General features: G+C 37.1%; 1 protein-coding gene across 4 annotated transcripts; it reads left to right on the top strand.

Annotated features, from left to right (window-relative positions):
- Positions 1-6,683: 6,683 nt before the first annotated feature.
- On the top strand, positions 6,684-21,824 carry LOC105425766 (temperature-induced paralytic E). Of its 4 annotated transcripts, none has more exons than XM_089073886.1 (6): positions 6,684-7,480; positions 9,736-10,166; positions 12,220-12,489; positions 13,166-13,359; positions 14,741-15,057; positions 18,299-21,824. In XM_089073886.1, the coding sequence occupies exons 2-6, from the start codon at positions 9,962-9,964 to the stop codon at positions 18,360-18,362; spliced, it is 1,050 nt and encodes a 349-aa protein (XP_088930012.1). In that variant the 5' UTR covers positions 6,684-7,480; positions 9,736-9,961; the 3' UTR covers positions 18,363-21,824. The 4 variants fall into 4 exon arrangements, with proteins under 4 accessions (XP_088930012.1, XP_088930014.1, XP_088930013.1 ...); XM_089073888.1 differs by having other exon boundaries at positions 6,684-7,428; XM_089073887.1 differs by having other exon boundaries at positions 6,684-7,224.
- Positions 21,825-21,875: the final 51 nt, after the last annotated feature.

Here is a 21,875-nt window from a genome sequence, read left to right on the forward strand (position 1 = left end):
ATTTTCTATATGGTTGACATTACAAAGATTTTATAAGAACTTATCTAGTTTATAGCAAAAAATATTTCTGTGATACAAAACTCTTTCCAAGAATCATTTATTTCGTCACATTGTTAATCTAATTGTAAATTGAATAAATCTGCCACGCTACCGTGACACAGTTAACATTAACGACCTTGGCAACATGTTGCAGTTTAGTCGGAATGGAAAAAGAGCAGGCGAGAATAAAAGAAGAGAGAAGTGCTGACAAAGTGCGCGCGAGCGAGAGAGTGAAAACATGAGGCTTACAGTATTCACAATGTAATTTTATCGAGCGTCAGGTTCAGACGGTGTGGCGTCTCCGTTTTATGCGGTTTTCCACCAGTACATAATACACATACGTCGTTCTTTTGTCTATCATTCGCACGGAATCACGCAACTTGAATTATATCGACATCAATTTTTTTGTATCGATCGACGTGAAAAAACACGGGTGATCTCTTACGATAATTGAGTCACGTATCTTTGGAATTTTATAAAACAAAATTAAATTTATATAATAATTCATAATCATAATTGAATACATACGGAAATATGTATATAAAATATGCATACCGAAATATGTATATTTAGCTAGTACGGCTTGATGGAGAAAAAAACATTCTTTAAAGACTAAAGTCAATAATTTTAGAGAGCGTCCAAGTAAAGCAACATTGGACTAATATTTGTAAAATGGAAGTTCTCAGGTCAGCAATCTACTTTGTAACGAAGCACACAGGTTTATAAATAGATAATCATAGATATGTAACATGAAAATGCGCATCCATATTATGCAGTATAATTGTGCGATTCGATCGAATCTTAAATGAGGTCGACTCTGGAATAGAGTTTGTCGCGTCTCTGCGGCTCACCTGAGAATCGATCACCTGGTTTTAAATTATTCAGCGCAAAGACCTTTCGCGTCACGGACATATTTCCGTATGTATTCTCAATCTAGCGATGGACCAACATAGGCGTCACCTTATCCGTAATATTCCACATACCGGTGTTGCAGAACATGTTTTACATATAGTTATGAAAACTATAGATACCATTTATCTATAACACTTCCAGCGAATGCCGCAACCCCCGCATAAGATACGACTTATCTCTTTTTTTATCAGACGCAATAAAATTAAAACAGTAATGTGAGAGACTAATGCAATATAGAAACGTTATGCTAAAATTTTATATTAAAAGTAATATGAAAAATTCACCTATACGTGCTAGGGAAGTCTTTTTTTTCTTTTCAAAAAAATTTTACGCGGATTGTAAATAAATCGCTGTCTTCGGTAAATATTGTAAATAGATCGAGAAAAAAAACGTATCTGGATTTCAATCAAATAAGCGAGCGCGTGATTGACACGTGTAGTAACCAAGAATGAACGATCGATCGTACGATGATTGGCAATATACTTTGGCTTTTATTCATCTGATTCGACTACACTCGGCTAATTTCATTCTTTTATAATTTACAACGTAATAGAAGAAAAGAAAATTTTCACTAACGAAATAAGGGTAGTTCAGTAACGTTGCTTTGCTACAGTAGAAATGTAATTAAACGGAACAATAGAAATGTAATTAACTAGATCAGTCTCCGCGATTGCAATTTTTATTTAATATCGGCACTATTTTAATTACAAATTTGGAAGGACATTCATAGGAAAACTTGTTATCTTCTTTCGACACATTGCGTCGCTTTCTCTTTAATAGAGCACGTGAATCATATCCACTGAAGATACACGTCACGAAAATTCCCGCTGCTGTATGTTCGAAATCACTACGATTCCACAATAATTTTACCAATTCAACAAATCACCAGAATCATCGTTGAGGAAATAAAATGAGCGAAAGCTTATTATCTTCCCGCTTTCCTCATTGATCAACCGGCAATAGCGTCGATTCACGCAACACGCGGAGCTCGATCGAATGGCAAAAAGGACGCGTTAGATACGGGAAAAAACTCGGATATATCTCGAAGAGAGTCACGGGGGTAGTTTCGCCGAGAGACAACCACCTGTCAAACACTTGTCACGCGTTGTTTACGCGGGTTTCGTCGAGCGCGGATTCGCTACCAGCTCGCGAAGGGGATGCTACGCGCTCCGAGTCCGCGTTTCTCACTCGGACGAGAACCGGCGGAAAACGGGCGCGAGAGCGTGCGAAATCCTCGATCCAAATCCTCGATCTGTACTTACGCAATGGTGGGACGACTCGCCGATCTGGAATAAACCGCAGAAAATCCGCTTTCCGCAGTCTCGTCTGCCGAGAGAAACAAATATGGCGGTGTGACAGTCGTACTGGAGCTGCAACGGCTCCACCTCGCAGTTGCCGTATTGTACCACAAAATCAATACACCCGCGTTGCTACCAACACCATTGTTTTGTCATCGTGAGCAAGCCGTAGCGGCACGCACATCCACGCTCTCGTGCCGGCGAGCCACCCACGCGTCGATCGGCAGGCGCCTCATCGCTACGATTGTGGAGTAAAAGGATTGACCCGAATGGGAATCGAAAGATCAGATATCCCGGCGCCTGGACTGATATAGCAGACCAACCCACGCTGGACATCAAAATCCCTTATCTATCCGCCAACGTGCTGATCCCGTTTCGTTTCTCGCTGTTTCGATCGGGGCGAATCTTAAACGGCGATCCTCACCGCTTTGACGTCAGAAAGAGTTGCCTGGGAAATAAAGTGCCGAGGAGAATCGATCGATTCTTATTCCTTAGCGCTTGGCTTACATCCGCCAGCTTGCTAAGCCAATTAGAGATTCACTGGAACTGATTACGCACGGGAATCCTGGGAATGTCCTAATTACGCTTGTCGAATATCTCTCTTCTTCGATTGCTTCAATATCCTTCTGAGCATCTGTCATTGGAATGTTCCCACATCCAGAGTGGAAACTGACGACGAGTGGCACGTGGATGAATGCATATGCAGTTAATTTCGAGCACGTCGTTATTTTAGCTTGAAATTGAAAAGGGTGTTAAGATTGCATCAGATTGTATAGATCATACCGGCTCGTTTGAGGGATATATTTGCATCCACTCGTGCGCGCATTCATAGCCGTAAATAGAAATCGGGGTCCGATATCTCCAATAATCCATCCCTTCAGCTCTTCCGTATTTCGAGCTATACAAAGATATAGTGAGAGAGAAACTCTTACGGATTAATACAAATACATCTTTCTCTCTATATTATAATTTAAAAAAGTTTCAAAATATCTTCCTTTTATTTGCGATAATATTCAGAGGAGTATCAGATGGCTGATAAAAAATAAATATTTTTAACGCAATTATTGATATTATTTATTTAAAAAAATATATTTATCGCTGTTAATTAATCATGTGAAAATTAATAATTCAGATTTATGAAATTTATTATCATTCAATATAATTATATGCAAACTGAGATTATCGTGAAATTCTTCGATTGTGTAATGTGATCTATCATTTCAGAGAAAAAGAGAGAGAGGGAGAGGGAGAGCTCTATATATATATTTTAATCTTATTGAATCCGTAAAATTAAATGTCTTAATTTCTTGTTATTCTTATATTGTAATTTTATTAAATTATTCTAAAATTCTTATAGTTTTAAAATCATGACTATACATATTCTATGTCGACTGTATCAATATATATAATTAAATTAGCATAAATTTTTTTTCGTTTGTCTCTGCCAAGATAAAAAATTCAACTGGTACCGATTTGTACGAATCTGACAATTAGCAAGACTTGGCAATGTCATGTATTTTTAATATGGCAAAAAACAGTCAGTTGAGAAAGTTGGCCTACATTTCGATTTATTGGCTATCGGCCAATTTTCCACAGGACTGCCAACGAGGAGGACGAATCAACTGGAACTATCCCTGGTTACATTGTTAAGGTCAATCTGTCTCACTGTGCCAATGTAATGTTGCCTATAAGAAAAAAATAATACAAAAGCGACAATATTTTATTCCATGTACAATGATTCACGTGAATATTTTTGTTTATAAGAAACGATTACGTGAACAAAAAATAATTTTTTAAAGAAAGAAATTGTGTTACATTTTTAATTATATAGAATGAAAGATATTTTATTTTCACGTATCACGAAAACATAATTTTCTTTTCTAATCAACATCTTTGTGACGTTTACATTCATTTCAATATAAAGAATTTTTTAATTATAACTGTTATTTAAAAAAATTTTTTAATTTTAATATTTTTTATTTAATATGTATAATTTAATAATATCAAATGTTAGAAAATTTAATCCATTAATATTTAACAATAAATAGGATTACTCAAAATAATTTTTATCATTAATATTTTTATCATTAATATTTTATGTGTTACAATGTTAAATTATCAGTACAAGCAACTTTTAACTTTAAATTGTGCATTCAAGTCGAAAACAATTTGATTACGCTCAAGTGTATTTCGTTCTCCATCTCAATAAAGATGACAACGTCCTCAATAAGAAAAGAAAAGACCAAGCAATAAAAGTTTATAAAAATTTCCGTACTCTGAATAATAGTCATAATTCGTAAAAGTGGTGAAAAATATCAACAACTGTATTTCAATATTAAAAATATTTAAACTTTTATTAATCATTAATGAAGATTTATTTTTAATCAAAATTATAAATCAAAAATAAATATTAAATCAAAATTAAAAATTAATTTTTAGTGATTTATTCTATGGAAGAATGTTGACAATCACATTTTCTTTTTTTTTGTGCCGATATCTCCCTTTTCTTTATTGATTAAAAGCAAAATCCAATTTCTCTAACTAAACTTAGGCGTGATTGTACTTGATAATCGCGAAATGTGAACCGTGTCCCACATTTCACAGGCGAGGTATCAAAGAGCGTACAATAAACTATGTTCGCCTTGTTAATGGAAGTTGCTGCGAATCGGATGACATCTTTCTTAATGGCGTTTACACAATTTTAACACGCGACGGAAGCTGCATTACACGATATAGCCGATGCTTTCTTTATCATAGACGGAAATGAATATTGAGACCGACCATCTGTCGTGCGTTACGTCATTCATAATAATAACCGTCCGAGGAAAATAGTACTTGGAATAGCGGAATATTTATTAATAAATGAGTACTCTCAAAATAAGTTTGTATCTAGATATATACGTATATGTTGCTGAAAGTATCGATTGATCGAAAGCACTCGATATTTCTCTCAAAATTTCTGCATCTTGTGGATGAAGCGAACTTCAGCAAGGGACTTAACTTCGTTTTGGTGACTTCATCATTGTTTCAAACTTCAACTAGATCGAAGCGCTTATTGGATTTCCCTCTTCAACCTCAAAGATATTAGCTCTTGGTCCTCAGATAGAAGGAAAGTGCATCTGGCACATAAAAAGGATGACGCTTTCTTTGAACTTTATTTTTGTGTCTTTTTCATCTTACTGAGATAGAAATCGGTTTCTCAATAAAAATATATGCAGGTAACCATCTTATAAATAAATCTTGACATTGATTTTAGAAAGAAGATACGTCTTAAATAAGCGCGTATCACTTTAATCGATAGCTTGAATGTCAAGTTAAATTTTACTTAGAATAATTAAATAAGTTTCTCAGCTGGATAGTCTCTGTTGTTCTGTAATCAAAAGGTCACCATATCGAACCGCTTGCATCTTAAAATAAAAATCTTCATTCTAAGTATCTCACTCTTTATACTTTTAAGGCAGCTTTTATACGACAATAAATATGAATTTGAAATTCCAAGAATTAAAGCACACTTGGTTAAGCTGGAGTAGCGATAATAAAATCTCTGTTATTTATGAAGAAAATTCAAATAATATGAAACCTATGAGCTTGCTGCGTTTAACTTAATAGCAATGAGTTATCCTTATTCTTCAAGTGATTCTTCCAATTTCTCAAATCGATAGCGAATCTTCTTCTCGGGGGTTGTATATCGCTTTGAATAAATAATAAGAGAGAAACAAGATGAAAAATATATGAAAGATAAAAACGGTAATATTAAAGACAAAAATTGATAAAATATTTTAATCACAAAATAATCTGCGATATTACGTCGCAGATAAATTAAAAAAAAAAAAAAAAAAGAAATAAGAATGCAATCTTCCATTATATTTATCTTTCGTTTAAAGATATAATTTTCAACACAGACTTGTAACTTTTATAGCTTTTTTATGTTAAGTATCTTGAATTAAACATTCTCTAATGAATAAACATAAATTATAATTTATAATCATTCATACATTTGTATATTTCTCTGAGAAAGACCGAAATCTCTCAGATTACGACATTTTAGATTATAAATTTCCCCGCATTTTTATCCTTTTTTTCACGTTTTTCACGTCAAAGAGATATAAAAGGGAGAAAAACTAATTGAACAAAGAAGAAAAAGGAAAACCTTCGGGAGGAAAGCTTCGGTATCGCTTCGAAGCTCGTGAGACAGTTATAGCGATATAAATCGCTGAACGGCGTGCCGTCCGACGAGAGACAGCAACAGCAATAAATTGTACGCCGGAGTAATCGCGGGAGAAAGCGCGAGGGGAGCGAGCCTCCGAAGAAGAGGGAGCGCAAGGTGATCGGGGTTTACGGGGGCCGCCCCGGACGACGGGGATGCTTCGCGCCGTCGTCGTCCTTATCGTCATCGTCACGGTGGTGGCGGCGGTCGATGCTACGAGGTACCGTCGTTGGCGCTGGCATCGCTGGAAAATAAGCTCGTCCGAAAGCTCCACCGACTGCAGTAGCCCGGCATCCGTCGGCGCCGCGGCTAGAATAGAGCTTTCTCTGCCGTGGGAAATCTGCCGATGGAAGCTCGTCGCTGAAAGCTATGCGTATTCCATCGTGATCCACCAATCGCGGGACGGTACATCGCTTCTTCATTCCCTTAGCCTCACCCTTTTCCCTTTTATCTTGCTTGCACCCTTCTTCCCTTTCACGTTTTCCCGATTTAATCGGCCTTTGGCAGCGAAAGCCAGGGTATCCTCGTGCCGAAAGCGTCGCGGTGATTCGCGTATCTCACGGGGACAAATGTGCACGGTGGACAGCAGTGTGACATAGTGCGCGGAAGTAGGAGACGAAGAGATCGGGAGGAGGGCAGAGGAGCGAGGAACGCGGGAAGAGGAGGCACGGGAGGTGGATGATGATGATGATGATGATGACGATGATGATGAGAGGGCACAGAAAAAGGGCGCCGAGCCCTGATGCAGTCGCATCTTCAACATAGGGGGTACCGTTACGTCGACCCCGAAGGCTGCTGAGTCTCGAGCTTTCTTTGCGTGACTCATTCCGATCGAGATTCTCGGAGCTTATATTGCTTGAGATCCAACATCGCCTAAAGCGCCTTAAAATAGGATGCTTCGAAAATATCGCGAGTTATCTCAGATCTCGTGAAGGGAGATTTAAATTTTTGCACGCCGAACAAAACTCATTTGCAAGTACAACGTTCAAAGATCATTATATAGAAGTACACGTTATCTCTGTGTGTAAGTTTGCATCACGTTGAAAAAGAGCTTTTAGAATCATAGTCTGAGATGTTAATTTGTAAGCTTTATATCTGGAATATATCTACGAAAAAGAGAACATTTCATTGCTTATTTTCTTAGATGTTTAATGATTCTCAAATTATTATTTAATGTGATGTAAAGTCTACTTTTTCTCTCATTTTACAAAAGTAAACAGCGTTCATGTAGATAAATGTTTCTTTTGATGAAGCGTGAAGTAAGTGATAAAAAAAGGATTACGTAAATAAATTTATTAAGCTAACAATATATAAAAGAATATCTTCACAAAAGAATTTCTTTATAAAGATGTTAACGCTTTATTGTTTAAATTCATAGTTTTATTTAATTTACAACTGAATTTTATTTATAACTGAAATTGTTTTATGTGTAATTGTAAAAGCGGAAAATATGTTTTTAGAATTTTTAATGATTTTCAAATAATCGTGGCTTTTGTTATTTGCCTTTGCTATAAAAATTACATTAGATAAAGGAAAGGTTAGCTAGACTCGCAATAAAGGCACGCTATACAATAGGGTATAAGCCACGAAATAAATCATGTATTAGAAGTGCAACGAGTTTAAAAAATACTATACAGATATATTTCATGCATGTCATTAAGAAAAAAAATATATAATTTATGTGCGTAATTTATAAATAAATATAAAAAAAAACAATTCTCAAATCTTAATCATAAATTGTAAATTAACATTTCAATTGAAATTTTGTAAACATTTATAAACAAACTGCATTATTTCTTTTAAATAAATAATAGATTACAATCATTATCAATATATAATATTAATAATTTTATGATTTCTCTTAATTAATTTATTATGGCATACAAAATGCTCTTTTAATCGATTTCTTCTTATCTTCAGAGTATATAAATAAGTTTTATTAATACTTTAATTAAGTGTTCATTTTTTTAACAAAAACTAAACTGCGCAAGTAAATGATTATTTTCAAGCACCTGTGCACGAAGGACGTAATATAAAGTTTTTAATCTCTTCGATTAAACGTCCCCACGTGAACTCACATAAACCTCCTTAAAGCTTGGCATATGTTTTATTTTTATCGACAATATCGACTCTCGTGCAACGTACACGCGTGACAATAATCCATATAAATAAATTCCAATAACATGTAAGGCAATATTTCGGCTCTTAGAACCCGGATCAATTCTGAGAACGATCGTTTTTCTTGGCCAACAGAAAATTCAATAAATTGTTCTTAATATCCAACAAATTTATCTTGATATTAAAGGCTCCGAGTAATTTAATAATCATAAATTTCGTCTCGATACTTGTCATAAATTTTATAAATATTATAGGAAACAGCAAAAGTTTAATAATAAAATATAATTAATGAAGTAACCGATAATAATTTACAAAGAAATCTTTTATTTGTAACAAGAATTCAATGAAAAATCGAGTTATACGACGTTAATGGGTATTGTCCGTCTCATTTATCTATAACGAGAATCGAACGATCACGTCATTGTACCAAAAGCCGATAGTGCCATAGACCAAGTTGGAAACACGTAATTGTCCAACACTTTACTTCCTACAATAACTTATGTTGAAATTAAAGGTATCCTATAAGACCAGCTTATTATAAGAAACTAGAGTCATAAAATTTATAATAGGTCTAGGTCTAATAATACTTTTGTTTAAAACAAATGGTAAAATGAAACTTTTTGGAAAATTTAGGGAAAGAAAATTATTTCCCAATATGCAAAAATGATTTCCTAATGTAAAAAAGAAAAAAAATTATATCGCAACTTATAAAAGTATTAGATTCATTGCTGATAGTATTGATTTTGCCTATCTCCATTTGCTATTTACGAGCCCTGTAAACGTGCTTCTAGTTGGCCAAAGGACAAAATAGCTTGTGAAACACAAGACCTGGCTAATGTAAAAAATTATATTCTTTCATCACTCGACCGAATGTATGCCGCAAAAGAAAGAAAAAAAAAGAAAGAAAAATTAATCGATGCGGTGTACGTCGCTTCTGGGCGATCAAGATAAATGGCCCTCGTTGCACAATGCGTACAAAGAGAGTCTCGCCTCTAACGGAAGCATTCCGGCGCATACTAACCCCTGGGAATCTCCGTGACAGAAATCATCTCTCAGGGGTGATTCCGTGACTTTCCGCGAGGTCTTTCGGAAGAGCGCGCATAAAGAAAACTCGACTCGTGATCCCCAGACAGAGGACAAATACTCAAGAATTGTTCGCAGATCGTTCCGTCTCTTCGACGCCCGACGTCTGACGACGAGCAGCAAGCACGCCGAGGACGACGGCGACGACGACGACGACGACGACGACGACGACAACGACGACGACGACGACGACGACGACGACGACGACGACGACGACGACGACAAGAACAAGAACAACAACGACGACGACGGCGTCGCTTAGCAGCCTCCAGCACAAAACCAGCACTGCCGTTTGTTCTCCGAGATGGCGGATGAAAAGGAGAAGCAGACGTTCTTGCAGAAGCTGCTATTCTACACGACCGCGTTCTTCATCCTTCTCAGCACCTTCAGCCTCTTCGCCTTCCTCTTCTTGGTCCCCTTCGTTATTGACCCCGCCTTCACTACCATCTTCATGCAGTTCGACACTCGACCCGCCGAGTGTATCACCATCGACGTTGAGTCCAGAAGAGGTGAACAATCGTCACCCTTATATCACCCGTTCGCTCTCGTTGTCGCTCCTCGTTGCATGCTGTGTGTTGTGAATTCTCTATTCTTCGCTCTTCGTCGCTGAGGTCTCCCCTTCGCGCGCAATTAAATCCTTCAATCCTCTGTTTCAAGCATGTGTGTTTGTTGGTATAAATGTATATCTCATTCTGCGCTTGTATGTGTGCGATGAGAGATATATCTTAAAGTTGCAGAAAGAATCGTCCATAATTACATTTGATCTTTCGCATAAAGAACACATCGCTTAAAAAAATATTCAGAATATTAGGAAAAACGAGTATTTCTTTTTTTTTTTAAACAAAAAAAAATCATATATTGTTATATCAAGAAAATATTTCGTGTTATGACCAAAAGTGACAGACGATGATAGACGAACATCAGGAACTGACGTAAATTTCCATTTAGAGAATTAGGTCAGCATTAAAATATGCGAGTTTCATGAATGATTGGAAAGGCTATTTTCACATCGAATAAAAATGACAAAGAACGTCCGTACGGAACAGCTGACGTTTCCACATTTAATTTAATATTTATCATTTATCATTATTTATAGTTGACGTAAAATAGTAATTCCGTTCACCTCTTATTGATAAAATTGTAGGAAGGTCAACGCATAACAATTATCACATTTTAACGACAAAAGTAGTAATCACATTTTAACGACAAAAGTTTAAGAATATTACTTCGTCTTCCTTTGCCGCCTGGGAAATACTTTTCTAAGTATTCGCTTTGGCTCATGATAAATTCTATGAAGATTGTAATAATAAAAAAAAGCCTATGAATTTTTTATTCCCCAATGGCACGCATCTACCTTTCATGCCATATCATCCATCACACATATGTGAATACGTAACCTGAAAGTTTAATACTATCCTATAAATTTTAACTTGCTGTTGGATGAATATCATGACATAAAATTTACGTACATTTGAAAGTCAGAGAACGGCATTTCTCTTCATGATTGAGAAGACTTCTCTTAAATCATATGAGAATGTGGAAATATGTATTGAATAAAATTTGATTAATTCTTTCTCTTAAAAATAAATAAATAAATAAATAAAATATATATATAAAATTGAAAAATAGAGAAATTCAGCGAAATTGTAATTGTCGTTAAATAACATTTGTGAAAATGAGAGTGAAATCTTATCTATCAAATAAAATATAAATAATTTAAAATATTATATTATATATTAGAATAAAATATTACAGAAATAATATAAACAGATTGAAAAAAATCGATCGAGACCAATATCCCTAGTTAAGAGGAAGATCACAACGAGTCGTGATAAGATCGACGCAACTGGTGTCTTTGTATCTCCGCGGCTTGCACTCATTCGAGTCCTCTTGTTTCTCCTTCGTCACTTGAATTCTCTTCTCTTCACGTTCACGTCAATAAGGTGTTCTCCATCGATTGAGCACCAGCCTCGTATCAACATCCCCGCAACTTACATCACGATGCAAAACATTTTCTGATGGTTCAATCTCCGTTCTCCGCTTCCATCGTCTTCGACTCTGATGTATGCACGTTTCCCACATTCGTTTCAAACGGTGGTTTATCTTCTCGTATTGTGTGTTTGTTTGTTTGTTTGTTTGCATTGCATATCGACCCTACATTTGGAGTAAATTGATGAGCTGCGAGCTACTCACTTTTTCATTTAAGTATCATATTGATAGTAGACGATGATTTTTCGGAAATTCAGAAATAAATTAAAAATTGCCTCACAAATTATAAGAAATTATATATAATGCTTGTTATTTCAAAAATTATTATAATGCTTGGACAATTGTGAGCTTTAAGCTTCAGTCTCGAATGAATTGTCGTAAAGAGTTATTTCTACGTTGTCTTTATGGCGTTTCAATTTGTTTCAATTTCACGCTTTCCTTCGTTCTTATGACTATGTATGTGTGTACTCGGGTGTCCCTCAGTCTTCAATTTGTTCACGCGCGAGTGTTCTGTGTGTTGTGCTTGGATTACATACCGCGGCCGAATTTCCATGAATGAATCGTTGAGTCCAGGTGCGAGCAATTGCTCATGGACATCCTGTAGAGAGGGTTGCACTAAGGAGCTGTATGATTGCACGCAAATACGCGTCAACTATAAGCTACCGGATAACACGTCCGAAGGACCGGACGGGGAAGGCGGGGCGGTAGGAGGTGTCGAGGACGACGAAGGAAACAAGCGGATGCCTCGTTACGAGCGTTCCTTAGGCGAGACCTACATCGAGAATCTCGACGAGAACTTTGTCGAGGATGACGAGAACGGACTGCCGAAATCTTTCCCTACAGGTATAAAATGAATATCACTGAAGATTGGAGAACCGAGTATTATCGTACATTTAATCCAACCTCCATCGTATCTATTGCATCCATATTGCATCCATATTGTTTTTAACCGAGCGGTTATATAATTGGAAGGGAAAGCATTGTGTGTTCGTGTAATCGATATTTTACACGTGCATGCAGAGATATTTGTAATTTGACATTTGAATATCATCGTGAATATCATAAAATCAGAGAACTCTATATTGTTATCCAATTAAAGATATTATTTAACAAAAATAGCAACGTTGAGATAATACAATACTACAAATATTCCAAAACAATTTACAAGTTTTCACGATTACATTATATCTAATAAAGTTAGTTTGTTGCATTTTACAACCGATTTTATAACCGTTTATCCGAATGACGCATTGAAAAATCCGCATTGTGGCAATTATTTCAATTGACGCCACGTAAAACTCCTTGAAACAGATTTAACTAAGCCGAGAAGTAGAGAACTACAATTGGTGCGAGTTCGCAAGAAAGATAACGTCTCTCCGGTAAAGCTTCAGCGATTTTTCGTTGAATGCGAGAGCATGCTATGTACAAGAGTCATACTTGCTTTCTTTGTCCCCATCCGGCTTGTTCTTCCGCTGGAAAGCATCCCCGTCGCCGAACAATAACGAGAGGAAGTTCGCAGGTCTCATGGGCAACGACTCCGTGTGGTATTTCACCGGGGCCAAGCTGTTCCCCAACGTAAAAGGCTGTGGATACCCTCCAATGCTGAATTGCAGTATTTTCTACCGGCAGTACGCCAATATAGGGCAGAACTTTAGCTGTTACTACTCGAAAGTGGATCCCGGGATAGTCATCAGCGACCTCGACATGTGGCAGGTCTGGCGCCATTGTATTAATTTTTTTTACTTTCCACGCGTGGGTGTCCTTTTAATCATCGCGCCTCCATGTCTTCCCCTGCATTCAATCCCAAATCCGGGTATCATCGGATACGAAACCCCCTCGAATCGCGATGGCATTCATCGGCTTAAGCCACCGTATTATAACCCGGTAATCGTTGGCGATTTCGCTCTGTACATCGGTATGTGCGAGTCACGCGAAAGTGCGGTGTGACTTTTGCCCGAGTTTATGCCAGGACGAGCCGCGCACTTGAGAATCGATACTGCGGCTGCCTACCGGGAGCAAAGTGTAATATATATATATACGAAACTGTTCCGTATGAAATGGTTAAATGGATCACGGTAATGAATTCATACAGAATCAACTCTAATTGGAGTACGAAGCTACTCTCCCGGGAATTATTCTATTGCTTGACTGTTATTTTAATCACGACTCTTTGCTGCAAATGAAGCTCCAGCTTGTTCTTATCTCGATTTCGTTTTTTTTTTATTAACTTTTTATAATTTCAACTTCGTATTGAGAGCGAGGTAATGGTTGGTCAAATTTAAATTTTAAATACCGTGAAACGATGGGGCGTAAAATAAAATTTCTCCGTATCTGCACCAAAAGTTGAACTCGCTGGAATTATTACGTAAAAGATTACGCGCAAAAGATGTAAGCGATAGCAAAGCGGAAGGAGGATTTTCCGAACGTGGGGCACGATGAAGTAGCGTTAACGGCAATGGGAATGCGATCGCCTCCACGGAGGAACGGACAATGCATTTCAAGCGGTTGAATGGGCAGCCGATGACAAAGACGGAAGCCATCGTGGTGTGCGACGCGACGGCCGGAAGAAAAGAAAATTTTTCCTGGCGCGCAGAAATCCAATTTCCACGAGTGTGCGGCCGGCGTGCTATTATAAATCGCCGATAACATCGGCGATTCCGGAAAAGCCCACTGCCGTGCTCTAGATGCTGCACAAGTGTCAATCCCTCGAACGAATGGATGATAGGAAGAAATGCTTGGCGCAAATAACGCGATTCTTTCGTGCGCGCGATTCTTCCGCCAAATTTACAGGAAAATCGCTTTACCGAATCAATTCATCGCATTTTAACGACGAAATTCCATAATGATATCAAGATATATATATCAAGATATATATTTTTTAAATTTATTTAATTATTTATTTTTAATTTATTATTACAAAAATTATTTGAAAAATGAAATCTAAGCTGGATTACAAATATTTCAATTTAATTAATCTTCCAGTCAAAATTCGTTCGTGGAATTTTTTCCAAACATATCGATGTTTAGGGAAAAGTGTACCTTGGATGTTCAATTTCGACTTGGCTCTTGTCACATGTTTGAAACCCTCCCTCAGGTGTACATGAACCTTGTGTACGCGATGGCGATTCCGATACCGTCTTTCATAATCTCGGTGATATACCTCACCATCGCCTACTTCAAGATCTACAACGAAGATGAGGAGATCCTGGTAGGTGGCGAAGAGGGTGAGAAAAATGAGGAGGAAGAAGGCGATGGTACACCCTTGCCACCCACTAGCGGTGCATTGACGCCCGGAAGTGAAGCCTTCAGGGAGGATTTAGCGAGCTTTGGGCACCAACTCAAGGTCGCAATGGCCGATGACATCAGCAGGGAAAGTCTTGACGGGATTCCTAACTCGCTCTCTGTTCAGGGGTAAGCTTTGAAAACCTGATATTGATTGACTCTGAGGATGTGTCGATGTCCAGATTCATTATTTATTATTTTATTTGTACCTTAACCGATTTCGATTTTAAATCTTTTGACTTCGAAAAGACTTTTTAAGTACCAACAATAAATAGGCAATAATTTTAACCACCGATGTACGATTTATTCCCTAAGAATGGTAAGCCTGTCTAATCCTCAGTAAAGCTACTTTGGCGCGATCTTTCTTCGGCATAAATACACAGAATGCAGAGAATATATAAAATGAAATATGAAAAATGACTACTGCGAAGCTTTCAGAAACACAATTTAGAATAGAGGAGACTCTCTCTTCTTGCTTATTTACCCATCTCCGCTCGTAATCACAGTAAGGTATTTATGTTGTCGTAAGAGCTAGCTTGGCTGTCTAAGTGCTTCACTCAGATGCAATAATTTTACGTCAGGCATAAAGTCGTCTGAATGAATGACTCCGTCGAGTAGAACTAGTGCGCTACGTGCGTAAATGTCATCTCGCAGTCCGATTTATGTTCAAGTATGATGTTGCCATAGGAGCATTCAGTCAATTTCCCTCGTGGTTTGCGGCAAACCAAAGGTGTTCGATAATCCAAGTGAACAAGCATCCTTCTGTTCTATATAAAATTAGTTGCAAGCAGTCGGATTGACGTGCTAAATTGTTCACAAATAGCTCGAAATATTCATGTTTCTATGGCCATCGCGAAATACGTTAACAATAAAAGTGAAATGGGAAATTTTACGGATATTGACATTCTGAGAACATTGTACGTAAAGATGTTCGCTAGAACGTGCATCTCTTCAGTGACAAATCAATTATTACTGCATTGGACCATTTTACTTGAATGATAGAAATAAAATATTTCAACTTCCATACGAATAGATGAGACTTGAACAAATAAAAATATATCAAATCACATATATTTTTAATAATTTTGTAAATTATGTCTGGCATGAATTGAAATTAATCACGGATTCTAAAGGGTTGATTTGCGGAGGAATCAGTTATAAAAATTCTGCAAAATATCGTAACAGAATAAACATTGATATTTATAATCACCTTCATACAAAATTTTCTCTCTCTCTCTCTCTCTCTCTCTCTCTCTCTCTCTCATGTTGTCTATATTTTTATAATTCCTCTTTTTTAATATATTGTCCAAAATATTTAATAATTGATAGAAATTCCAAATTATAGCGATCCGGAATTTCCGACGAGAAAGTCTCGAATGTTTTCGGTCACGTATGTGATTGAATGTCGCTTTTGTAGGTGTAGAAGAAAAACAGGATAAATCCGCGAAAGATAGATTGACCTATAAATTTTGCAGAATATTCAATGGGTCGCTACAAAAATACATACGGGCTATATGGAAATCGTATCCCCTCTTTGCATCAGTCTCTTTTTTTCTACATTCACAATTAATTTCATAAGAATAATTTGTTCATAAAGCGTTATCGATATGATAAAATGATGGCGCAGTTAAGTGCTCTCAACCACAGTACCGGCGCATCTATCTATAAATAGCGAGTCGGGATGCAGGGCGATATAGGTCGAAGGTTGCGCGATAGACTGCGAGTCGCCGCTTCTCCCACCACATTCAACCGCACACACAGAGTAATCTCTCTGAAGTATTCTCGATTCATATCTACCATTCAAAAGGCTGCGACAGAAGCAATGATCAAACATCCCCTATTTCCTCGCGTCTCATCTTTCAAGTGGACTTTTATGAGTACGCTATTGGGTACGACAATTGAGTAACGAATTTGTTTTCGTAATCTCTACATAAAGCGTGTATTTTTCTGACATTTCTCAAATATTTCAAAATGTTATTATAAACGAAACATGTGCATGCAAACAGTGAAGTATCGACAAATATTTTTAAGCAAATACCAGACAAGTGGGTTCTACATCCACAAATAATCCGCGCTACTCTCGGAAAGAACTACACGCGCAACATTGTTTGACTCATTATATTTGTCAAGGAGATGTAGTAACAAGTACGCTTTCACGCAAAGCTACTTATGCTACTTTGTTCCACTTTACTTTCTTATTTTTAAATCTCAATAAGAAAGAAAATCGTAATTATTATTCTGCAAGTTGGGATGAAGAAAATAACATTTCCACAGAAATTATCCAACTTTTGGAAAAATTTATTCAATGGAATTAGATTGCAATATTTGCAATCTTCCTATTCTTAATATTTTTTTATTGTTTTGCCAGTTAGATAAATAATTCTTTCATTTTTCTTCTGATAAACAAATTTTCCCCTGCAAATCTAACAATCACAAAAAATGTTTGCATTAATATCTCGATATTATTGAAAAAAAATATTTAATCTTAGTTAAAAAAAATACTGTAAATAAAAATTTTAATAGATCTCAACTATTCGTTGAAATTTCGAAAAATTCAACAATGTATTATTCTACTAAGAAGGAATTTCCAATATTACTTTGTTTAATTCATCTATTCTTGCCTGAGTAAATGCTCGACGCATGCACGTTTCCGTGCGGCACGAGTTCGCACGTGTGCTTATGATCAATCGCGAGTCAACCCCCACGCAAACCTGGGACCTGTGGTTTTGACGTTTATACGGAATGCGTGAGGGAGGCCACGCTGATACCAAGCAAGGACGCGAGCATCGATTCTGACCCAACAACCATCCAAGCCCCGCCTAACTCACCCTTGCTTTCTCAGCCCTCCCCATGGCTTCCAAACGATGGCCCTCAAAGCTCTCCTACATTGCCGAATTCCCGCGATGGCCTGTATTCGCGAATACTACGCGAGCTTGCAGAAACCGAGGTATTAGGGTCGTCTGCGTTTTAGGCACACAGACGAACAAGTTCAGGATGTCAACGAGATTTGGAATTTACGAATTGGACTAATATGCGAGATGCTGAAAATAAACTTAATTAAAAGAAGGCATAAAATGTGCTGATTTTAAAAGGACAACATAATGCAGTGCAATATAATTAGAAGTACAATAAATATTATTATAAATTATTTTTTATGTCATAGAGAATAATCAGGATTCCTTTAAAGAGAGCAGAGAGAAATTACATTTGATTATGCACAGCTTTACTACAAATAACTTGACATGTGTAAATGATTTGATCTCACTCTACAATTTCAAGCAACGAAATTACAAGAATATTATAAGAGATAATATTTTTTATTAAAATGATAATAAGTAAGAAAAGTTTCATGTTTGTTTCTACATTTCAGAAACTTGAGCAAGACGATGACGACGAGTATCTCAACTCCCCCTGGGCCGACGGCGGCAGTTTGAAGAGACATTTTCAGGGTCTGAATAATATCTCGTGGAGACCACATTAGGCGATTCCATCGCCGTTCTTAAAGAAGCAAGGCGTTACAGTAGCCGAAGAAGCTTTATCGAGGAAGAGCCAAGTTATCTTTCTGCCTCAGGACCGACTAAAATCCACCCTTGCGATTCATGGAGTGAACCAGAGGAACATTCGGTACTCTCTCGAGCAATTCGAATCGCACGCGAATACACGGTGACGTCAAAGGAACTTTGACGTTGAATCTGCCATTTCTCTATTGTACTAAATCTTTCCTCGTTACCGCCGCCGACTGTACTTTGCAGGTGTTACGATATTTCGCGACAAACCTTTTCCTACTCGATAATAGCTCAATTTGCGAAGTCGCGCGTATCGATGACTCTGTCGCAGCTCGTACCAAGGAGACGAGACGGCCCTCTTGAACGTGATATCTTCAGACGCGATGCTCATATGCGCCAGAAAAAGTTCTTCGTTTCTTGCAATGTTTAACGTTGGCACGCGGCAGCCGTTATCCCGCGCGCCGAATTGATTTACCTCGCACGATGCCTTCTTCGCAGCTTGTCTAAGTGCGATTCGCGATCCGAAATCAACTCGCGAATCTCGTGCCTGTATATCGCATTCCGTACACGAAGAATCTGTCCTTACTGTCGTATACGTAGCGGTTTGGGTATACCGTATATTTTTAAACGATTTTCCACGATGTTTTCCGCGGCGGAAAGTGATCGTTCTGCTAGAGGAAACAAATCTGTCGGTTTTCGGAAACGCCAGGAGTCCTGGAAAAAAAAAAAAAAAAAAAAAAAACTAAAATCTGCGCTATTCTTGAATTATATGTGTCTAATAGCTGTAAGATAAAAATTTGTATTTAATAAGGACGATAAATTTAACAGCAGATTGTAAATCTGTTGTAAATGTCCGGAGCGTACGTCCTTTTGCGTGGCGTCGCGCTCCAGATTTAGAGAGAAACTCTTGCAGTGTTCTTACACAAATGATAGATTTTTTTTTACCTCTATCACATTTATGTCCGTAATTAACCGAATCGATCTCAAAGCTCGTGCCGTTTCTCGAAAACGACCAAGAGATGGCAAACTTGCAACGAAACGGATACCGAGTATACGCTCTCTGGTTCACTCAACGATACCGAACGGACGTCCATCCGAAGAAACGCAGATGAGAGAAAGATGCGCGACGAGGTTCCACTCGCGGCATCACGCGCTGTATATTAAAGTCACGAGTTATCTATGGACTAAAGAATTTAATCAGTAAACTATGAGCTAAATGCCATTAAACGTTACGAGTATTATCAGGTAATTCGCTTGCTGTGTGATCATGATGCGTCCACTCGCGTGCATCACGTTAGACACTTTTATCAGACACACCGACGACATCACATCCGTTCCACTTTAACTAGCGACACGCTTTTGCAAGTAAAAAGAAAAAAAAAAAACCGCGCGATTCGCAAGTGTCCACCCACGCACTCCGTTGCGGCCTCGTCCATGTATTATGATCTCCACACGCACAAATTCTAACGTTTTCAGGTACCTGACCGACATGCACGAAGAAACGTAGCGGTACCTTCTTGCTACTACATATATGCATTTAAATCGATACGAGTGCACAAGGCGAAGAAATATTCGGTACAATGCAAGGAGACTGTTTTTTTTTTTTTTTTTTTCAAGATCCGAGATGACCTGTTGTTTTTAGATGCGCTTTCTGTGTTCAAACGTCGTAAATTATGCGCCGTTTCTTAGGAAAGAAAGCAAGGAAAACAAGTACTGAAAGCATAATTAAAAAGAACAGACCTGTTGTCTCTAAATATTTTTTTCAACGTGTACCATTCGTATATTCTGACATATTTTTACAAGATTGAGCTGTTCTGCATATAATTTTAATGAGCATCCCTCCAAGGGTGAAACGTGCTTTGCAACCCAATGATTTTAAATAAATTGTAATCTCGATAATATCAATCGTAATCGAGCTTCGTGCTACTTCTCAGGCTTAAAAAAAAAAAAAGAACGGCTCGTCTTATCGTCTCAGTGTCGGCCGTGAACGTGATTAGCCGTACGCTACGTTACGATTTTAGTGTTAATGTCGCCTGAGATCACATCAACCAAACCGCATGCCGCATGGAAACAAACCGATCCTAAGAGTATCCGAATAATACTTCGAGATGCCTGCAAGCAATTTAATTTTAATATTTGTCTCGATATTTCGACGCAATTCAAAATGTAATTATTTGATTTGCAACCTGGTGCCTCCATCCTTCGAAATGATCGGTATTCCATGCGGCATTAAACTGGGCGAGATGTGAAAAAAGACCATATGTAATTATCGCTCGACATCGGTTCACGTTTTCGGAATTTGTGCTATTTCTGCGATCATACACCAAGCAACACATCCACACACATACACACCGACATACCACGACGAAAAGCACATTCTACACACATCGGTAATTCTATGGGGAAAAAAAGATAATTGAATTGTTTTTATGGATTAAGAACAAGTTGTCTGTGATCTACAATAATTAAAAGAATATTTAATAAGTATTAACAGATAAAAATATAATTGAGATAATATCGATAATGTTGAACGATGAAAAGAAATAACCGAAGGACGGATCGGATTTTATTGGTACAAGTTGAGCGCAGGTTTCTCGAGTTGTTTGAGCAATACGTTAGTAAGAGAGAAATAAAATATCGCATAAAAAAATTTAAAGTTACCGCAAAGGAATTCTAGAGGAAGAAGAAATATATATTATGTAAATTACAACAAATAGAGACTTATACGATAGAGCACGTAACATGTGAAAATTTAAATCGCTATTGTTAATCAGTACTAACTTGCGATATAAAAACAAAGGTGCGTGCTGCGTTCGGATAGTACCAATAAAAAAAAAATATATATATATATATATATATATATAATATATATGTATAATATATATGTATAATATATATATATATATATATATATAAATATATTATATGGCACTTGACCGTCGCGGCTAAAAGTATATAGGATTAGGTAGATTTATAGAAGCGCAAACACCAAAAATCGTTCCTTCCACCTGCTCCGGCCGTGTATTCGATTTTAAATATATCGCATCTCATACATGAAGTCAAAACTCTGAATTTATAAAAGCGCACCTCAGAACGCAATTAGCATCGTCATTTTATTAAATGAGGAAAAAGAACTCTACATACATACGCCCGTGTCATCACTGAATAATAAGTTGTTTAACGTGTTGCGAAAAATATTCGAGATAATTTTTCTACAGTTCTGGCACACACGAGAGGAACGTGCAACATCATCGTCGTCTTTATATTTATGTACATTTCAATTATAAATTTTTCAATATTATTATCGAACTATGATCGATTTCGTGTGAAAGTGTATATGGCTTTTTCTGCGGTTAACAATAAAATGTTTTGTCAAAGCTTTTTTCACGATATGTATATATATTATTATATATTTTTCTAAAACGTCTTCAAATATCAATA

Source organism: Pogonomyrmex barbatus, unplaced genomic scaffold (assembly GCF_055798465.1).
Source record: "Pogonomyrmex barbatus isolate J1 unplaced genomic scaffold, ASM5579846v1 scaffold16, whole genome shotgun sequence".
Classification (NCBI taxonomy): domain Eukaryota; kingdom Metazoa; phylum Arthropoda; class Insecta; order Hymenoptera; family Formicidae; genus Pogonomyrmex; species Pogonomyrmex barbatus.

Excerpts from the sequence above, each read along its gene's own strand:
- LOC105425766 (XM_089073886.1), top strand. The coding sequence starts at position 9,962 with ATGGCGGATGAAAAGGAGAAGCAGACGTTCTTGCAGAAGCTGCTATTC. Across the intron at positions 12,490-13,165 it reads GCCGAAATCTTTCCCTACAG|GTCTCATGGGCAACGACTCC; the intron begins GTATAAAATGAA and ends GGAAGTTCGCAG. Across the intron at positions 15,058-18,298 it reads AACTCGCTCTCTGTTCAGGG|AAACTTGAGCAAGACGATGA; the intron begins GTAAGCTTTGAA and ends TCTACATTTCAG.